Source organism: Tiliqua scincoides, chromosome 3 (genome assembly GCF_035046505.1).
Source record: "Tiliqua scincoides isolate rTilSci1 chromosome 3, rTilSci1.hap2, whole genome shotgun sequence".
NCBI classification, from domain to species: Eukaryota; Metazoa; Chordata; class Lepidosauria; order Squamata; family Scincidae; genus Tiliqua; species Tiliqua scincoides.
Window position 1 is genome coordinate 27,983,868 of NC_089823.1, and position 19,490 is coordinate 28,003,357.

Below are 19,490 nucleotides of genomic sequence, written 5' to 3' on the forward strand. Positions count from 1 at the left end.
TAGACGCTGTGCCAAAACCACCTTTCAGAGCGCGATACCATAGTCTTTCGAGACTGAAGGTTGCCAATACAATACCGTGTTAAAATCTAACACACCACCAAACCCTCAAATGGGTGTGAGAAACAAAGGCAACTGGGTGTGGAAGACAAAGGCAGAACTTAGCAAGGGTCCTCAACCAGCAAAGGAGGATTCCTTGATTAGTTCTCTCTCAAAAGGATCCCATAAGATTTGGGGGGGGGATTCTATAAAATCCTGAGCATGTGAACCTTGTGTTCTCCACTCTTCCCTCACCCCATCCTGCCTTGCTGTCACCTGTGTTGGAAAAGCCACTCATGCTGCATCTTCTCCTCCACTCCAGCTGCCATCCAAGAACCACTGGACCAGCCAGCATTGGTAACACCCTGTTCCCTCTTCCTTCCTTCTTTAAGCCTCACAAAAATGGAACAGTAACCTTGGACCTTGCCACAACCTCGCCAAAGACCCATCAGTTCTCCAAACTGACAACATACTCAATGTGTGTATGAGTGTATACTCTCTCTCTCTCTCTCTCTCTCTCTCTCTCTCTCTCTCTCTCTGTGATGCATGAGAATGAATTTATTTTGTTTCTTCCCAATGGTGGCCTACACTAAGGGCTCTACTGTGAGTTAAAGGTCAGCAATAGCTTTTTCTCTCTCTAGCCATAGAGAGTAAATGAGCAAGTTTAGTTCGGCATCATTTTAACTCCCTTTTTAAAAATGTGGGTAAATCACCAAAATAAATCCTTCTGTTGCACCTTCCATCCATGCCGCTCTCTTCTGTCCCTGACTGAATCACACAGCTTTGGCAGCAGCCACTGGACATTATAGAGGATCCCTGAATATGAATTTGCTTTCCCCCATGTAGGCATGTTAAACTTGGTTTTTCCTCCCATTAAAAAAAAAAAAGAAAAAAAATGAAAACCACTGTTGGTAACAGGAAAACCCAATGAAAGGTTTGAAGTTGCAAGGGGTGCCAATGGCAGCTAGCCTCTTCAGGCAAAGAGCAGATGTGGAAAGGCAGCACTGGTTGATCTGGATCAGGGCCATGGCAGAACGAAAGGGTTAAACCTCCTCTCTCCTCTCCATATCATGGCCAATTTGGACTCCTCCTTGGTTGCTTTTAAGGAAACTAAAAACACATATGGAAGGTATGATGAAACAGTTCACACAATGTGTCTTTCTGCCCTCCAACCCCATATGCAGAGGAAATCCCACTAAATGCAGCAAAGACCCCTTTCTAGTTAGCATGCATAGAATCAGCATGTTAAAAAGTTAACTAAAAAAAATACAGCTTGGAGGATCAGTCCCTCTAGGCAGCATGAAGCCAATGCAAAAATACTGTTCATAAAATGTACCTCAAACTGAATGTATGCCTAAGCAACAGGGTCAGAAAAGGCAATGAAATCTTTAAAAGTCTTCCTTTTAAAAGCTGTTAGAGCCTTGCTCTAATAAAGGGAAAATCATATAAACACTGTTGAATTAAATGCCCAATAAGGCAGAGGAAGGAGTTTGAGATGCTAATTGCTAAAAACATCACCAAAAGAAGGAACCACAAAATAACAAAAAGAGGGGAAAAAAACTGTGTTGCAAGGTGTGACAAAAGAAAAGAAAGCTGCTTATAGTCTCAGAGCCCAATCCTACCCTTCCCCCCTGCTGATGCCAAAAAAGAACACACTATATTCATGGGGGGGGGGGGGGAAGGGTGCAGATTGGGAGGCTTTAGAAGGGGATAGGGGAATGATTTTCCCTTATGCCTCCATAAGGCTTTTGCTTCACAGTGGTCTTCTCAGACCTGCACCAGCCCTGTTGCTGGCACAAGTGCAAGAAGCAACAGGGAGGCTACGACAAGGAGTCACGGGATCTGGTGTGTGCCATCACCACTGGACACAACTCCTTCCGTAGCTTCCCTACCCCTCTTCCTCCCTCTTCCCCATCCAGTTTTACCCCCTCCCCACCCACCCCACCCACCCCACCACTGTCTTACCTGCTCTAGCAGTAGTGGGCATGGAGCTGCTGCCGCTTGCGGCAGCACTCCAAAAATGGCTGCCAATGATGCGCTCCACATGCTGCTGGGAGCCATTTTGAGACAACAGAACTCTGTTTCACTGTTGCAAATGCTTCAACGCAACAGTCCAATCCGGCAGAGAAAGCACACAGCATATAAAATCAGTTTGAAGAAAAGGGGAAACAAGGAAATTTGGGGTCTACACAAAAACCAGGAGTCCTTTGCACCACGTTCACTATCTGGGTACATTCATGATACCGATGCGACAAAGCTAGAGGAGCAGCGCATAGCCATCTGCCTGCATGGCATATGGAAGGTCAAATGGAGGCTGCTGACTATTCCTTCTTCTTCCCAAGCTATTAAAAAAAATGCTAGCACCACAAGATTGATCCCAGAAGCCCCCATTCTTGTGCTGATCTTTAAAAGTGCAAAGGGGCAGCAAATTCAAAAAAGCAGGAAGGGGCACTAATTATAGTCTCCCTGTATAATAAGCAGAGTTGTTCAACATCAATGCATGACATTACTGTTCGCCGTATGTGAATTGAGCCATTCATTACCCAGATGATCACTAAGAGCTAGAGGAATGATACAGACCAAATGATACAGTCACAATTTCTATGAACTCTGAAAGGCGTAATAATTTTCTGAGTCACCTCATATGAATTTTTGACGGTTACCACCTTATTTACTTTCATGAGTAATCATTAATAAAACTCTGTAATTCCTGCAATACAGTTTGAATAAATACACTAGATCACGTTACACCTTGTTTGTTAATTCCAAACCTCATCAAAATACAAAATAATGGAAAGATAATAGAAGAAAAATGCAGAGCAATAATCAATGAAAGATTAACTTTGGGAAAATAAAGATTACATTTAATATTAAGCAGATAAATACTTTATTTTCATTCCAGAACAAAACAGTTCTGAAAGCAAACCAAGGTATTTACAATGCCTAAAGTATAAATAATGAAAATTATAACCTAGAATTTTATTTTACGTACTTTTTCTATTAGTTGCCTGATCCCAAATGCATAATTAAAAAAGTAACCACATAGAGAAAAATATACATAACAACTAGCTAAGTATATACATAACAAGTTAAGTACCTATCAGGGAGAAGACAAAGGAGAGTGCCCTTACCATTAGATGCTGCTCTTTTGGATATGACTGAACTATTCTTACAGGTTCGTTGTGGGTGGTGACACCAGAAGAAGCAATACTAAAGGGGATTCCTGTTGAGCAGCTATAAAGGTGAGAGCCCTTTTCCCCCACATATTCCTTTTCCTATATAAAATATAAATTTTATATCTATATTTATATCTGATCTAGATATCTTTAAAAGGAGATTGGAGAGATTTATGGAGGAAAAATCCATCACAATTTACAAGCTATGATGGGTATATGCAACCTCCTCGAAGTTGACTATCTCTGAATGCCAGATGCAAGGGAGGGCACCAGGATGCAGGTCTTTAGTTGTCTTGTGCACTCCCTGAGGCATCTGGTGGGCCACTGTGAGATACAGGAAGTTGGACTAGATGGGCCTTTGGCCTGATCCGGCGGGACTCTTCATACGTTCTTGGCATGTTTATCTGAGAAACATGCAAATTGGTCAGGGTGGGCTTCTATGGGCTCCTCACCAGATTCTTGAAGACTGATATGCAAGCAGTCATAAGCACTTCAGTGAACCAGAGGGGGCACTTAGGAGCAACTAACAGCCCAATCCTAACCCACGCTGGAATGGGGAGGCCAGTTGGCCTGCCCTGTATCCAACATGGGGTTGGGGCTGCCTGCAGCTCAGCCCAGGGCAAGGGGAATGCATTCCTCTTATCCCAGGTAATGCCGCAGCAGCCCCAATGGGACTACTCTGAGGTGGTGCAGATCAGAGCAGCAGAGAGTTGCATTGGGTCACCTAGAACTGGGGTTAGGATCCGGAACTTGTGCCAGATCCTGGCCTCACTTCCCACTTGACCACGGCCCGCCTGCCGCCAGTCCTTCCCCCTTCATGCAACACCTTCTTCCCACCCTCCCCCTGGCCTTCCCAAGCCCCCCATGTCGGCCTGCTTCAGCTGGCGCAGCATTACCAGCCCACCAGCCGAGTGGGGCTCGTGTCTGCCTTGAAGTGGCCTCCAACGGATCCCAGAAAATTAGTGGAAATTCTGAACTGGAGTCTGGAGGTTGTGCTGGGCCGGATGAGGAAGAACAAGTTGAAGCTCAATCCAGACAGGACAGAGGACCTGTTGGTCAGTAGGAGAGCTGGTCTCGGAAGGGAGATTAAGCTGTTCATGATGGAGCAGCACTGACGCTGAAACAGCAGGTACATAGCTTGGGGTGCTTCTGGATTTGGCCCTGTTCTTATGGGGGCAGGTGGCAGAGGGAACCAGGAGTGCCTCTGTCCATCTTTATCTGGTGGGGTAGCTACAATACTTCCTGGATAAAGCAGACCTGACAACAATGATTCATGCCTTGGTCACCACTTGTTTATATCACTGCAATGCATTCTACATGGGTCCGCCCCAGAAGAACACCCAGAAAATGCAACTGGTGCAGAATGCTGTGGCCAGACAGCGAAATGAAACCATGCAGGAAGAGAGCATGACACCCATCCTGCAAGAGCTACCAGGGCTATCCATTGGTTTCTAGGTGCTGGTTCTTTCTTTTCAAGGTGCTGGTTTTTACTTTTAAAGCCTGAGGGCCCAATCCTATCCAACTTTCCAACACTGGTGCAGCCACAATGCAGCCCCGAGGTAAGGGAACAAATGTTCCCGTACCCAGTGCTCGGTCCATTGGCACAGCTGCACTGGCACTGGAAAATTGGATAGAATTGGGCCCTTATACAGCTATACTTAAGGACAAACTGCTGCCATATTAAGCTACCCATTCATTAAGATATTTGGATATTTTAAGATACACTTAGTCTGAATTCAGGAAAGGGGCTTCTCTGTGATGCCCGCTATGCTTAAAATGCTTTACCAAGAGATGCATGAAGTCCCTACTCTCCCAAAAAACTCACTAGTTTCACCCGGCTTATAGACTGTTACTAGCACTGAAAACTGGGGCTCCTTGAGAATGGATCAGCTCTGTTTTCAAGTGATTGTTTTATTATCTTTTACTAATATTGTGAGTGACCCTGGGACAATAAGAAAAAGGACAGGATGTCAATGCAAATAAAAAATGACTAGTTTCTGATGGGTTTCATTAGCTTCACTATGCACTATTGACCCTTTAAATCTGCAGCATTTGGGAGGAAGGTGAAGAGTTATGCAGGATCATTATTCATTTTAAAACAAACAACCACAGAGATTCAATTTTTGGCAGTTTACCCTTCCAGAAGGCAAATAACTCTTGCTACTCAGAAGTGAATAACTAGCATAAGATAGAAAACTACCTATCACAGTCACGTCTTCCTCTTTTCCTTAGTTTGCGGACAAACAATTGTTTCCTCCTCATTAAATTTTGAACTCACTGACTGATTTTAGGTCTCTAATAAATAAAAAAATAAATTCTTTACTATTAATCATCAGTTAGAAAATCTTCAGAAACTCAGAAATGCTTTGTGACATCAGCATGACCTCCACAAACTACTGCAATAAATATCTTTGGGTACCACAAATTCATGTTAGCCAGAAACAGAGGTTTTGTGTTGTTCCTGTCCTTTAACTGCCATTTCTCACCTGGTGCTGGAACATCTCATTGTGCCATGTGCCCCACAAGAAGGCCTGGTTAGTACTTGGATGGGAGACCGCCTGGGAATACTGGGTGCTGTAGGCTTATTCCATAGTCTTCGAGACTGAAGGTTGCCAACCAGGCCCACAAGAACACTTCCGTCTCGATTTCTCTTTCTCTGCCCCATAACTTATCCAGTGGCATGACAATTCCACGTAGTTTGTGTGTCCCCCACCTCTGCTCAACTAGTGGGAGTAGGGAATGGGAACTGTTGAACATGATGATGTTAAAATGCATTACATGTTAAAGTGGAGAGGGGGCATTAATTAGTGGATGCCATTTTTAGTAGCTAGTCGGGTAATAGGTGAGGTTAGAAAAACTAGACACGCTGGCCCCAACCACATAATAAGACGTATGATTTGGTTTGGATTTATAGGGTTGTGAAAGCAGATCATGGGCCTGCATAGCTGATAGTCTATCTTGGTTTTTGATCTACTATCCCCCAGGCCTGAAATAGCCAAGGAGCTCTCTTATCTTTCTTTGAACAGGTACACTAAGAGAAAAAGAGCAGGTTCGTTATTCCAAAATATGAGAACCCTTGAATGAAAGGACATACTTAGTGCTTTACTGAATTAAAGTCATAGTAAACCCACTGTGATTTCCTTTTCACGTCAGTGTCATGAAAATTTTTTTTTTTTTTAAAAGATTGCTATGTTATGTAAAGCTGCTGTTTTGTTCTCAAATTGTTGGATAAAATTCACTTTTACTGCAATTGCACTAGAGGCCCAAACCTATCAATGAGATTTGTTGGCGTATCTTCATATACACTGGTGCACCAACAGCCAACTAGTATAGAAGTCTACCCACTGACGGACATTGGTGCAACACTGGGATAAAGCCTCACTGACATTGGTTGGCCATCACTTGAACACTGGCACAACTCCACCAGTGGAGAGGCCAAAACAGGGATGCCAAAACCACTCTTCAGACAATGAACACCCCCCTGAGGGTGTGAAAACACCACGCCAACAACAGAGTTGGCCTACGTAGGAGAAACCCTCCCCATAAGGAACATTAGGGAAGGGAAAAACAGCATAAAATTGCACCTCCTGTCACCCCTTGTCCCAATCACTTTTCTACTATGGAGCATAGGCTACAACCTACTTTTGCCAGCCAACTAGAGCATCCCAACCACAGTACTAAAGCTCCTGCCAGGGACACTACATCTTAGAAAGTATTTGAAAGAAAATATAGCAGAGGTTCTCACACTTTTAGACCCAGGACCCACTTTTTAGAATGAGAATATGCCAGGACCCACTGGACATAATGTCATGACTGGAAGTGACATCATCAAGCAGGAAAATTTTTAACAATCCTAGGCTGCAATCCTACTTGCACTTACCCAGGAGTAAGTTCCATTTACTATCATTGTTAAAAGAACATACATTGTAGCTTGTTAAAAGTACAGGTCTGTAACATTTGCCCAAATGCAGTAATTTCATGCTAGCATCAAGTCTAATATATTCAAAATAAAATACTGAAATGAATGGGGACCAACCTGAAATTGTCTCGTGACCCTCCTAGTGGGTCCCAACCCACAGTTTGAGAAACACTGAAATGTAGAAATAGAAAGCAAATATTTCTTTACCCAGTAAGTAAGCATCTGGCTAAGATGCCTTTAAAAGGGGATTGGACAGATTTCTGGAAGAAAAGTCCATCACAGCTTACAAACTGTGAGGGGTATGTGCAACCTCCTGGTTTTAGAAGGCTTTTTGGGGTGGGGGGAGGGCAGTTTCAGAAGAAGGCTCCTGGTTTTAGAAGTAGGCTACCTCAGAATGCCAGATGCAAGGGAGTGGCAACAGGATGCAGATACCTTGCTATCTTGTGTGCTCCCTGAGGCATTTGAAGAACCACCAGTTGGGTACCTCCCATAGACTTCTCTGGGGCAATAGCCCCAGGCGCCAGCCACTAGGACCCCATGGAAGCCTCTCTGAGGCTCCCGACAGGGGCGGAAACTGTACTTCCAGTTTTCCGGAAGCACAGTTTAAAGCATCGGGGAACCTCACAGAGGTTTTCCTGACGCAGTTGGAGGTTGCGCGAGGCTCTGTGAGCCTCTGGTGAGTGAGGGAGGGCGGATTTCTGCATGGGGGGCCATGGTGATAGCCTGCGGGGGGCGCCATTGCGGAGCTTTGCCCCGGGTGCGGATGTCCGTGGCTGCGGACCACTGTAAGATACAGAAAACTGGACTAGACTGGCCTGATGCCGCGGGGCTCCTTTTACGTTTTTAGATGTGCAACATCTCTGATCTCTCCAAGGGGAACTTTGGTGATGGGAATCATGGTGAGAGGACACTTGGCTCACAAAGGAAGCATTCTGCACAAACAATCCCTCCTGTCCCTCACAATATATAAGGCACGGTATTGTGTTAACTCTTGTCTCCTCAGAATTCTTACTGCGAGTGTTCTGCCCCAGAAGGTCTCCACATACATACACTCAACTGGAACATTTGCCTCACCACCCCAACAGGGAAAGGACAATTACCTTAGCCCACACAGGTAAAGAAAGAATATCAAACCACAATCCACAGATGCTGCACCTTTGTCTCACATCTCTACCCCCCTTTCTGACCCTTCAGGAATATCAGATGTGTCTCTGCTATCAACTGTAATACAGCCTCCCAGGCAGGTGTGCCTGTTTGCAGTGATGCAAGGTGTTAAAACAGTGGATGAGATGCACACTGCTTGCCTTTTCCTGTGGTTGGGTTATTGCAGAGCAGCTTTGTGGAGTAGGAGCGCACACTATTTGTAGGTAGGGTAGGGGTGCTATAGGGGCCCATTATTACACAAATAAGCACAGAAAAAAATAACTAACCATTTTAAAATATACAGACTGACCCAACACTGTGTTATTTTGGGTTTTATGGAAGTTACTCATCAGCTAATGACAGTTATTCTGGCACTTTCCATGTACAAGCTACGCACTAGAACAATTTCCCAATCTCAAACACGGTGCTGGAAAATGGAAACTTGTACACATGGGACAATTACATGAACATCAGTTTAAGGTTCCTGGTGAAGTCTGTCTCCACACAGCAAGTTGTTAGTGTACAACAGCTCACCACATGCACCAGGGGATTTTCTACAGGCCACTATATACCTTCCAAGAAAAACACATTTGCAGTGCCATAAAGAAAATTGCCTGAACTGGGCAGTAAGCCACTGTACACAAATGGCTTGCCATGCTCGAGGCAGCTGCCATGGGTAGGAATGCAAAGTGGTCTCTACCAGGTGGCTTTTTCACATAGTCTGCCCCCAGCCCTGGTTTAATTAAAGCTCATATGTCAGTGTGCTTACAATCAGAGTCTGTAGAAGTCACAGTCCTTGCCTGGAAACAGGTTTCACAGTTTTTAAAAATGCTGCATATTTTCAAAAAGAAATTTTACATTAAATTCATGATAATGTTTTCCAAATTGAGCCATTTTATGCAATGTAAGGAAATTTAGATATATCTAATGATACGCACAGTACATTTGTGCAGACTCCAAGGCAATTTGACATCCTTATGGTTCATCCAATTGCCTTATCTTCCTCTAGCACTAGAAAATACATTACCTTAAGCATTTGGTTCCTGAATCATTCAGAAAGGTGCTGGGTTGTCAAAAAGGAATGAAATTCTTTCCTTTCATCATCTCAGTCTGGATGCTAAATATATATACGTATACGTATATCTCACTCCAGAAATAACGGCTGGCTGTTGTTTTTTAAACCCAAAGCCCAATTACCCAGTTGTATTATCATGTAACTTCATCGTGTTGTCCTCAGGGATATTCTTGAAGTTTTAGAGGCCAAGTTTTCCATAAACACCGTCACCTGCAAATTTGTACTTGAACAGCTTCTGAAACTTAAACAGCTTCCGAAACAGCTTTATTTAAACTTTGCTTTAAATAAACCCAAAGGGAAAGCTTTGCCTTTTTCATTTAATCAAGATTGTACACAAGGTACAATATATGGCATGACATAATATCCTTCCTGAAATCAGAGCCACAGCCTCCAAACATCCTCCAATCATCCTCCAAACATCACTGGTTCCTGAAACTAGGCTGCCAACAACAGTTTGCCTAACTACCAAGGAAATAATCTCATCCATCAAATGCTTGTTGTTGAAATATGCTTTGTTCCTTTATAAATGCGATAGAATCCTATCACTGCATCCTTCAGCCAGAGCTCAGTAGTCAGGGCATAGAAACTATCATACAGATCTGCAATCCTATGGCCTTGAATTTGAGAATATGTCCCACAGAATTCAGTGGGGCTTACTGCTGAATAAATATTCAGAGGATTGAGCTCCATATGTCAGAGCTAAAAGTTATGGTAGAGCTTATCTAGGTAAGCAGAAACTCATATTAAACTATGCACTATATATATTCTCATGACTAGAATTCTGACATTGCTTTTCTATTGGTTTACCCGACCATTAGCACAAATAACACCAATGCAGGTGATACAGGTGAAATGAAATGAAGCAGAATCCTATTCAGAAATATTGTCTTCTGATTCCTACAAACCAGTGCATTCTCTTTTTCCTACACACTACAATGCATTCTCTTTTTATTTTTCACTTAACAATTCATATTGCTGGTTTCTCTTGTACGCACATCATCTTTCTGCATGGAAATTCCAAAGATCATTTCATTTTAAAGTACACTTAGAGGCCAAACTGTATGCTTGGAGAGTATTCCTGTATCCATTCAGTCATACTTTATAGAAAAACAATAAAGAAATCAAGGCACCCACAGAGAGTGCTTGCAAAGTCCTATAAACTTGCACAAAATAACACATATGACCTACGTATCTATTTTCCTCTTTGGGGAAAAGATCCTATCTATTTTTGTTACCTGCTCTGAAGTCTTTACGTTGTGGAGGGGAAACCAACTATGAACAAGAATGAATGTTAACAATAAAGGCCACCTATTACTCTGTGGCCATATGGGAGAAGTTCTGTCATATACATCCTTTCCCATTCCCCTCAGCAAGCACCTAGCACAAGAGCTCATTAACAGTGTTCTAACCCATTTTTAAAAGCAGATGAAGATTTGATTTAATGTAGCAGGATAATGCATGGAGCAATGCAATGCAATGCAAGCAATGTCTGACGAAGACGAACTTGGCATGCATGGAATTTGAAGGTTTATGTTAAATGAGCAGGCAGCCAAGTACCTTTCCAGTCTGAACTGCGGGATTGCTGTGTGTTTGCAAACTGATATCTACAGGGCAGATGAATGGCATGCTGTCACTCAATTTCTTTTTTTAAAGGTTATTACTAATTCCAGGTAACCAGCACAATCTGAGATAAAAGCCAAACGGTTTAAAGGTGACCCGAAAGCATTCTTTTTTGCTAGCAGGTAATTAAGAGCCTAAAGCAGTCAGTGACTCACCTTGTTGAATTTTAGTCAGGAGCTGATGTCGTGCTAGAATCCTACTTATCCTGTACGGAGAGCGACGTGTAGTCTGATCAAATCGCCAACACATCTCTTGGCCTTCCGCTGACATGGTGTTCACACAGTAGCAGCCTGACCCTGAAGTGCTGGGCACCTGCCTAAACATCTCTGCCCCTTTCGGTGGGTGGAAGTTCCTGATTCTAGACTCTAATCCAAGAAAGTGAGAGAAGAGAGGCAAAGAAGCTCAAAGGAGCTGAAAAGAGCAAGTGCTTTAAAAGAGCAAAAAAGAGGAGTGCCAAAAGCTACAATTCAGGATTCCAGCTCCCCTCACATGATCGGAAAGGGCCAATCAGTCAAAGTAAAGAATGTGAAAGTACACAGAGTGCCTTCAGAGGCAAGTGAAGGCTATTCAAGCCCTGCAGAAGTTGAAAGCAAATACAACTGACGTGCCTCAGAGCTGACTAAGCATTGGTGAGCTGTGATAGGAGAACAGAAGGAAAGAAAAAAAAACACTCACTGCCTAAGAGTAATACATATTTCATGCTGCAACTATCTTATGAGAGCAGAAGCTTGGAAAACCTCTCCCCTCTCTCCCCCAGAGACTCAGGTATAAGAATGTCTTTCTCTCTCTTCAAACAGGACGAGAATTTCCTCCCCATCACTCTGGAGCTCGTTTTAAACTGCTATACAAAGAGATTCAGAACTGTTATTCAGAATGACTACTCCATGGCAGAGGAAATGAAACTTCAGCAGCACTGACAGTAGCAGGAGAAGTGAAACAGAAGGTGAATAATCCCTTGAAGCAACATAACAAAGGATGGATTCATGTGACTGCTCTCTCCTAGTAAGATGTCTTTTTCCAAACAATTGCAGGACGATCCATTGTGACTTGGTCTTGTGAAATGTCTTACAATCATTTAAGCTCCCAGCTACTATGCAGCTACCACCAGTCTGGACCTTCCCTATGTCACCCATGAACCATTCCTGTGCTGGAGTCTTTCTTAAGGCTTTCGGTGCTAGATGGTGGCAATAAAGAAAAAAAAAATCAATTCACAATGAGAAAAAAGAACACAAGAAAAGTTAACTAGCATTTAAATTTCTTAATGCCTGAACAACGTGCATTCATACTTCCATTCTTGGCCTGGCAATATTTATTGCCCACACTAAGCAATCCAATTCAAGCAATCCAGTTTTACAAAATATCATACTACGCTCAGTAATGAACTCTGTGATATTTCCATTGCATTTTGAGGCTAAATAAGTTACAAAGTGATTCCTTCTTTTGTGCTGCAAACAAAGTCTCACAAATAGCCCGATCCTATTTGGGTTTGTGATCTGCCACTGTAAGTTCTAGGCCAGGGGTCTCCAAACCCTGGCCCGGGGGCCGGTTGCGGCCCATGGAGAGCCTCTATCCAGCCCACAGCCAACCTCTAAACCCCTGAGAGCCTCTGGTCCGGATCACCAAACACAACCGGAGTTGTGCTTATAGTTTGGGGAAATGGGGATCCATTTAAGTGTGTGCTTTATTTCTTTGGCTGTGTTGGTGTTTGGAGAAATCCTGTATATTTGAGTCCATTCATTCATTCATTCATTCATTCATTCATTCATTCATTCATTCAAGTTCGATCTCTAATGTATTTATTTAAATTTCATATTTAATTTTTTTTCCTGGCCCTTGACACTTTGCCAGATATTTGATGCAGCCTTTTGGCCAAAAAGTTTAGAGACCCCTGTCATAGGCCAATGACATGAAAGCCACGCCACTATTCAGCAGGCTGTGGTTGCCACTGCAAGCTTCCAGAGGCTGTACATGGGCAGCAGCAGCCTGCTGAACCTCTACCAGAGCAGACAGGTCAGCAGCAGGGGTGAATTGGGGGTGGGTGGGTAGGGGTGGGGAGTGGACTAGGTCAGGGGTGGTTCATGGATGGAAATATCTTGGTAGCAGCCACGCATGCTGAGTTCTTATCCCCCTTCCTGGTTCGCACCCACCCACAGGGGTTTCCTCATGACAGCAAAAAGAGCTGGCAAAAAGAGCAAAACAGACCTACTGGACATTAGCGACCTACAGAAAGAAAACTAAAAAACATTTTAAGTTACTGCTGCTAGGCTCCCCCCCCCCCAGCTCAAGGCATGCAGCACATGCTTCAGAAGCAGCGCTGCATGTCCTGGGTCAGTAGGGAATAGGTTTGGGTTGAAGAAAAATATTTCATAGGCGTAAACCCTCACAAAACTGTCTGAACTGTACTGAAAAAGTGAAAACAAAAGCAAAACAGAAAGAATTTAGCACCATGTTACTATCAACTAATATCCAAAAATATACCAACATTTCTATGAAATATCAAGTTGAAAATGGGGATGTAGTTCAATAACAGAGCATATCCTTTGCCTGAAGATGGTTCCAGGTTCGTTGACATCTAAAGATGCAGTTGGGAAAGAACCCCAAAGAGTGACTGTCAAATAGGGTAGACAACATTGAGCCAGATGGGCCAAAGGTCTGACTCAGTATGACTTATATTTTGTTTTCTATGTATGTTAGAAAACTCAGTATGTCTTCTATGTTCAAACTAGCGCATGTGACTCACCACAAGATCAATTTTAGAAAATGAAAACCACAATGCTGCTGTCTCTAAAATAATGAAGCACTGACTAGTCAGTTGCTTGCTTATATGAATGAAGCTGCCAGTATATAGCTCCCACTGGGTCAAATTTGAATTTAGAAATCATAGATAGGACTGTGTAAACCATTTCTGGGCACATTTAAACATTACCCCCCAATGGCATTATGCTTGGAGATAAAAACTGCACTGAATCCAAACAGACATATGGTCAATATTCTACGTTCACAGGGTACACTAAAATGGATAGTCTTTCACATATAATCTGTGATCAGCTGCATTGCAGGTGGAGGACACACCGCTTTTGTAAGTGCTGGACTGGCCCATCTATGAGGTCAACTCATTTTGTCTGTCTACATGCCTCCACTGAGCCTCCTTCTTCTTCCACTCCCTTCATTGGAAAAAGAAGAGGGAGACAGACAAAAAGAAGAAATGTGGAGGGGAGAAAAATGCTGAGCTAGAACATTGGAGAATGGGATGCATAGAGTGACACATTATCGGGAAGGGGAGGGCAGCATTCAGCAGCCCACCTTGGGTGTCAGGAGGCCTTGGGCCAGCCCTACATAACCATCCAGGTAGTGTTATGTAGATTCCTAGATTACTAGATGAAGATTGTGACAAATTCGGTAAGAATTCAGACCTTGTGGCTGCCACAACTACCAGCAGAAGAAAAACAAGTATAACTCAGACTGATTTCTAAATTTCTAAATAACTAAGAAATTATGACACATTAATATGAAACTGTACATGGCCAGCATGACCTTCCTTCACATAGGTAAGTGACACGTTCAAAGGCTGAATTCCACAGTTCACGCGATACTGTTTTGTCCCTTGTTATAAAAGCTGCGGCTGGCCCAAGCAAAGCACTGCTAATTTTAAACCCTTAACACTAAGCAATATAAATACAAGGAGTCACCTGCAACTGCTTGAGATTTTTCATTCCATGCCATCTCATTACAGCTTTAAAAAAAGCACCTTGGGCCACAGATCCATTGCATGAAAGATGTTACATTAGTTCAAGTTGTCATGATTATATTACAAAGTTAATTAGTGCCCCAGAGCATATTAAATAGACTGCTTTATCGTTTTAAATGTGGTTGGGCTTCTGCTTTTGCTTAACTTTTGTAAAAACACTGGTAGGATCAAAGCATTTCCACATTCTTTGCAAAGGCTTCACAGAAACTTTATATTTACTTCTCCTCTATTTAATGTGCAGTTAAGAAGGCTCCTGGGTCCAGTGATAGCTGGTAGACGTCCCATTCATTTCTGACAGTGGTACTGGACCACTGGTTGGATGATTGCAGACTTTTGGGATCAACATGTCTCACTGTTTCCCTTGTGATGTTCATTCATAGGGTGTGAAGTGTAACAGCTCTGCTAAAGACACAACAAACCCTTGTGAAGGAAAGTGCATTTGGCAACTCAAATAGAAGGTTTGTCTCCTCTCTCCCATGTAATAAATTACAACCAGCATTGTTGGAGCATATTGTTAAATTAAACTCTAAAGGAATTCCTACTGCATGTTTAGGCTTAAAAAGAAAAACAACAACAACTGATGCTCAAAGTAACACAATAAATGATTCTGACATTGGCTTTTATATGGAAGCTATTGTTAGACTATAATTTATGGGACTCACACTGTGGCTCTCTTAATACTACTTCACAGTTGTTTGTTATTGTTGCAGCTCTTAGAAAATGAGTTCAGATTATATAGGATTGAAAGACCATGCATTTCAGAGGGCTACACTTAAAAGAATTGTTTTTCAGCGTGATCCTATACATGTCTACTCAGACATAAGTCCCACTGTATTCAATGAAATCCTTACTACCTTTCCAGTCCAATCCTTACTACCTTTCTAGTTCTGATGCATCCTGCGGGGGAGGGAGGGCACAGTCACAGAGTCCTCCTAAAGGTAAGGGAATATTTGTTAACTGTGGCTGCACCAGCACTGGAAAGTGGGTTAGAATTGGGCTGTTACTCCCAGAAACATATGCACAGGATTGCAGCCTAACGGCCCAATCCTACCTAACTCTCCAGCACCATGGTGGTGTCTGCTGCATCTCACCTGCATTCAGATGAGAGAAACAGAGCAAAAGGAGTGCCATGCTGACAATCCAGTCCATTCCTCTCCTCTCCCCCACACTTTGTCTTCCACACCATTCTTTGCTTCCTTTTCTAATCCAGGGAGTGATAAGTGGAGAAGGAACAGTGGATGCAAGTGGACTGACAGAGGTGGACACCCTCTGCCAATCTCCCTGAGGAGATAGTTCCAGTTGACTCATGGATGGGCCGACCCTGAGAATGTGAACATAGATACAACCAGCCAGTTTGGTGAGGACACTCAAGTGCCTACCAAGAGGCTTGGGAGTACGATTAGACTGGGAGGTGACTCTTCTCCAGCACCATCATTGACAAATTCAAATATTCATGTTTGTCAGTTGCTGCTGGAGATACAGCTGGGAACCCACAGATGTCTGAATCTGTTTGGCCTGAAACCAGGATTTTCAGGATGAAGCAAATTCCTAAGCAATAAAAAGTTCTTGGGTATTGGGGTACATACAGGCAACGGGAAGGGCTAAAAAGGCTTCCTGCTGAGGCTGGGATTTTGTCTGGGCAATGAAGGCCTTTCCTGGACTGGACTTTTCCTGATTTCTCGGCTCCAGCTTGATGGCTGCCTGTGGTTCAGATCTAGGTCAGTAAAATTTCCGAAAGAAATGGAAGTAGGAAAGTTGGAAGGGGTGAATCAGAGACAATATAGTGGATGGGCACAGCCAGCACAAGGTCTTATAAAAGACACAAGGAGGCTGCAGGTGGAAGCTGCGGTGAAAAGCAGCATGAGAGACAGAAAGGTTGAGGTATTTCCAACTGTCCCACAAGAGCACAGAAAATTGTTTGTTGGAAGAGAAGAACGTGGGAGCCACATGATTTATCCGCTTGCACCTGAGACCAAACTGAGTGATACTTCGGAATACCCCAGTGTGGACAAGTATCATATTCTGCAGAGCTTGAGAGAACAGCAACGTGGAGATCTTTAGAGAAAATGTGCAGAAGCACGAATCACAATTGTGAATGCAGGCTTCCATTTGTTCACATGGTTGTCCTTGGAAGTACGTATTTTTTTCTATCTTGATTCTCCTGAATTTTGGGTTTTATTATGGGAGAGGATTTCACAGAGGATTTCAATCCAGTGGAGAGATAAGAGGAAAAAATAGCATAATAAAGCACTCCAAAAGCCAACAAAGGTTTGAAAGCAAGAGAGATACAGATGTGTTTTAGAGACAAGACGGCTGCTATGTAAATTGCCTAACAAGGAGCTTGTGAAATGAATAGTGCCATGCAAGGGGATTTTTTTTCATATGAGAGTCAAGCTCAAAGTCACCCACACACAATCCTCAGATCAGCAAAGGAGCCTTCAAAATCAGGCATCCACTACCCCCCCTCCCCAATTTCTAACATCAGGGGATTATCTGCCTGCATTTTAAGAACTGCAGGTTTAGAGGATAATGATGCTATAAAATATTTCTCCTGATATTAAATGCATTAATGATCTGACCAGTCACGAGGCATAGAGGCTTTGTTTTGGAAAAAGGGATTTGTACTAACATGCCCGTATGGCATCACAGAATCTGTATATACACAAAGGAGGAAGAAATTACCACAGTGACATTGGCTTCCTATCACACAGCCTACAGACTTATCATAAAAAGCAATCCAGATTTACTCAACAGAACACAAATCTAGTATAGTGTCTCATATTTCATTTAGACCTTTATGGGGAAAAATGACCTTAATGCAGAGGTTCCCAACCTTTAGGAGCCCGCGGACCGCTGAGGCAAAAATTGGAATCGCCATGGACCATGTGCAACCCCCCCACCCTCCTGCACACAAAAAATAAAATTAAATTTGTAATAATTTGAGATTTATTTATTAGATTTTTTTATAAAAAGAGATCACCTTCTATCACTTCCAGCATCTCCCAAATGAGTGCTTGCCCACAGACAACCAGAGAAAGCAGAGAAGGGACCTCCTTCTCTGCTGCAGCTGACACTTCAGTGCCAACTGCAGCTGCAGAGTCTGCTCTCTGTCCTCTCTCGTGGTCTGTGGGCAAGCACTCATTTGGGAGATGCTGGAAGTGATAGAAAGTAATCTCTTATTTTTTCTGAGACCTCGTAGACCACTTCACAGGGCCTCATGGACCACCTGCAGTCAACAGACCACAGGTTGGGAAACAGTGCCTTAAACAAGGCCCCATCCTAGTAGTAGTAGTAATAGTAGTAACTTTATTGTCATTGTGCTACAGCACAACAAAATTTATGCACCTTTGAGATACAAGCATAAATATATACTACAATTCCAAAAATCACACTCTACACACTCACCCACACATTCTATACAACATGCATCATAACATAAAAACAGTATAACAGACCATAATGCCCAGGAGCATGGTAACAACTATATCGCCTTATTCAACGTAGTTATGGCTGTGGGATAAAAACTGTTCAGGAATCGTTCCTTATCGTCTACCCGAAGGCAACAGTTCAAAGAACTTATGAGCCGGATGGAAGGGGTCTCTCAGAATATGTGACTTCTGCAGACAGTGAGATGTATAGATGTCCTCCAAAGCTGGTAGATGAAGGTTGATGATGTGCTGCGCGATCTTAATAATTCTCTGCAGAGCTTTTTTTGTCGCCTGCAGAGCAATTTCCGTACCACACCAAGATATCATAGGTTAGGACACTCTCAATGGTGCAACGATAGTAAGACACAAGCAGCTGATGAGACAAATTTGACCTCCCAAGCTTCCTCAGAAAATATAACCGCTTTTGTGCCTTTTTTATCAACATGCTGGTATTAATAGTCCATGAGAGGGTGAAGAAGGGCATATTGGAGGTGGATAGATATGACATAAATAGATATGACATAATGACAACATTATACAAAGCAATAAGATATATGATGAAAATAAAGGTAGCTTTGTTTCAAGTATGCATAGTAAACTATAAACTGAATATATGTGAACATCTAGCAGCCATCTTCACATCATTGCCAGAAGCTTAGTGTTCCTTATTTTCCAAAGTTTCAATGAAATGCTTTGGCAGAAGTTCATTGCGCATTGAGAGAATGCGATGATACAGATATAGACTGATTTGGCTCGCTTTCCCCCTAGATATAGACTGACCTATCCCAATACAATGTAACTAAGGGCCCAATCCCATGCACTCTCAGCACTGGCACTGAGCTCCAGTACTGGTGCAGGTGTTGCAAACATGTCATAAGGTACGTTCGCTACACCCAGAGAGGAGGGGCCACCGGTGCTGGGCCAGCGCCAGTTGGAACTCAGCCTCAGCAACAGCTGGAGAGCCAGCCGGCACTCCTGCAGCACCAGCTGATTGTATTTTGGGATGGGGGAGGCAAGGAGTGGGTGGAACGGGGCAAGGGAGGGCGGGACGGGGGAACCAGCACAGGAGGAGGTTGAACCGGCGGAGCTCAGCTCCGCCATATCCTATCCTTCATGTTGGACTGCAAAGCCCAACACAGAGGCTCTCAAGTCTGCACCAGCAAAATAGCCAGCACAAACTTGAGAAGCCCCATTGGGGGGCCTGCGGCTTCCCCCAAAGAGACCTCCGGCAGCCTTGGCAGTGCCACTGGATGCAGCAGCAGCCATTTTGGTGGCACTACACCCAGCGGAGCCACTGGGGATAGGATTGGGCAGCCCGGCATTTAGCAAAATGCTCTCAAAGAGT

The 19,490-nt window shown here is 43.3% G+C and overlaps 1 protein-coding gene across 2 annotated transcripts in view; it reads right to left on the reverse strand.

Annotated features, from left to right (window-relative positions):
- The window catches only part of STARD13 (StAR related lipid transfer domain containing 13), a 171,455-nt gene that overhangs the window by 127,172 nt on the left and 24,793 nt on the right, over positions 1–19,490 (reverse strand). Inside the window, exon 1 of one of the 2 annotated variants that reach the window (XM_066622498.1) lies at positions 11,125–11,401. The exons of the other annotated variant lie outside the window; for it this stretch is intronic. Coding sequence (XP_066478595.1) covers positions 11,125–11,293 — 169 coding nt within the window. The 5' untranslated portion in view covers positions 11,294–11,401. Of the gene's footprint in view, positions 1–11,124; positions 11,402–19,490 lie in introns of those variants that run through there. 2 annotated transcript variants of the gene reach the window in all.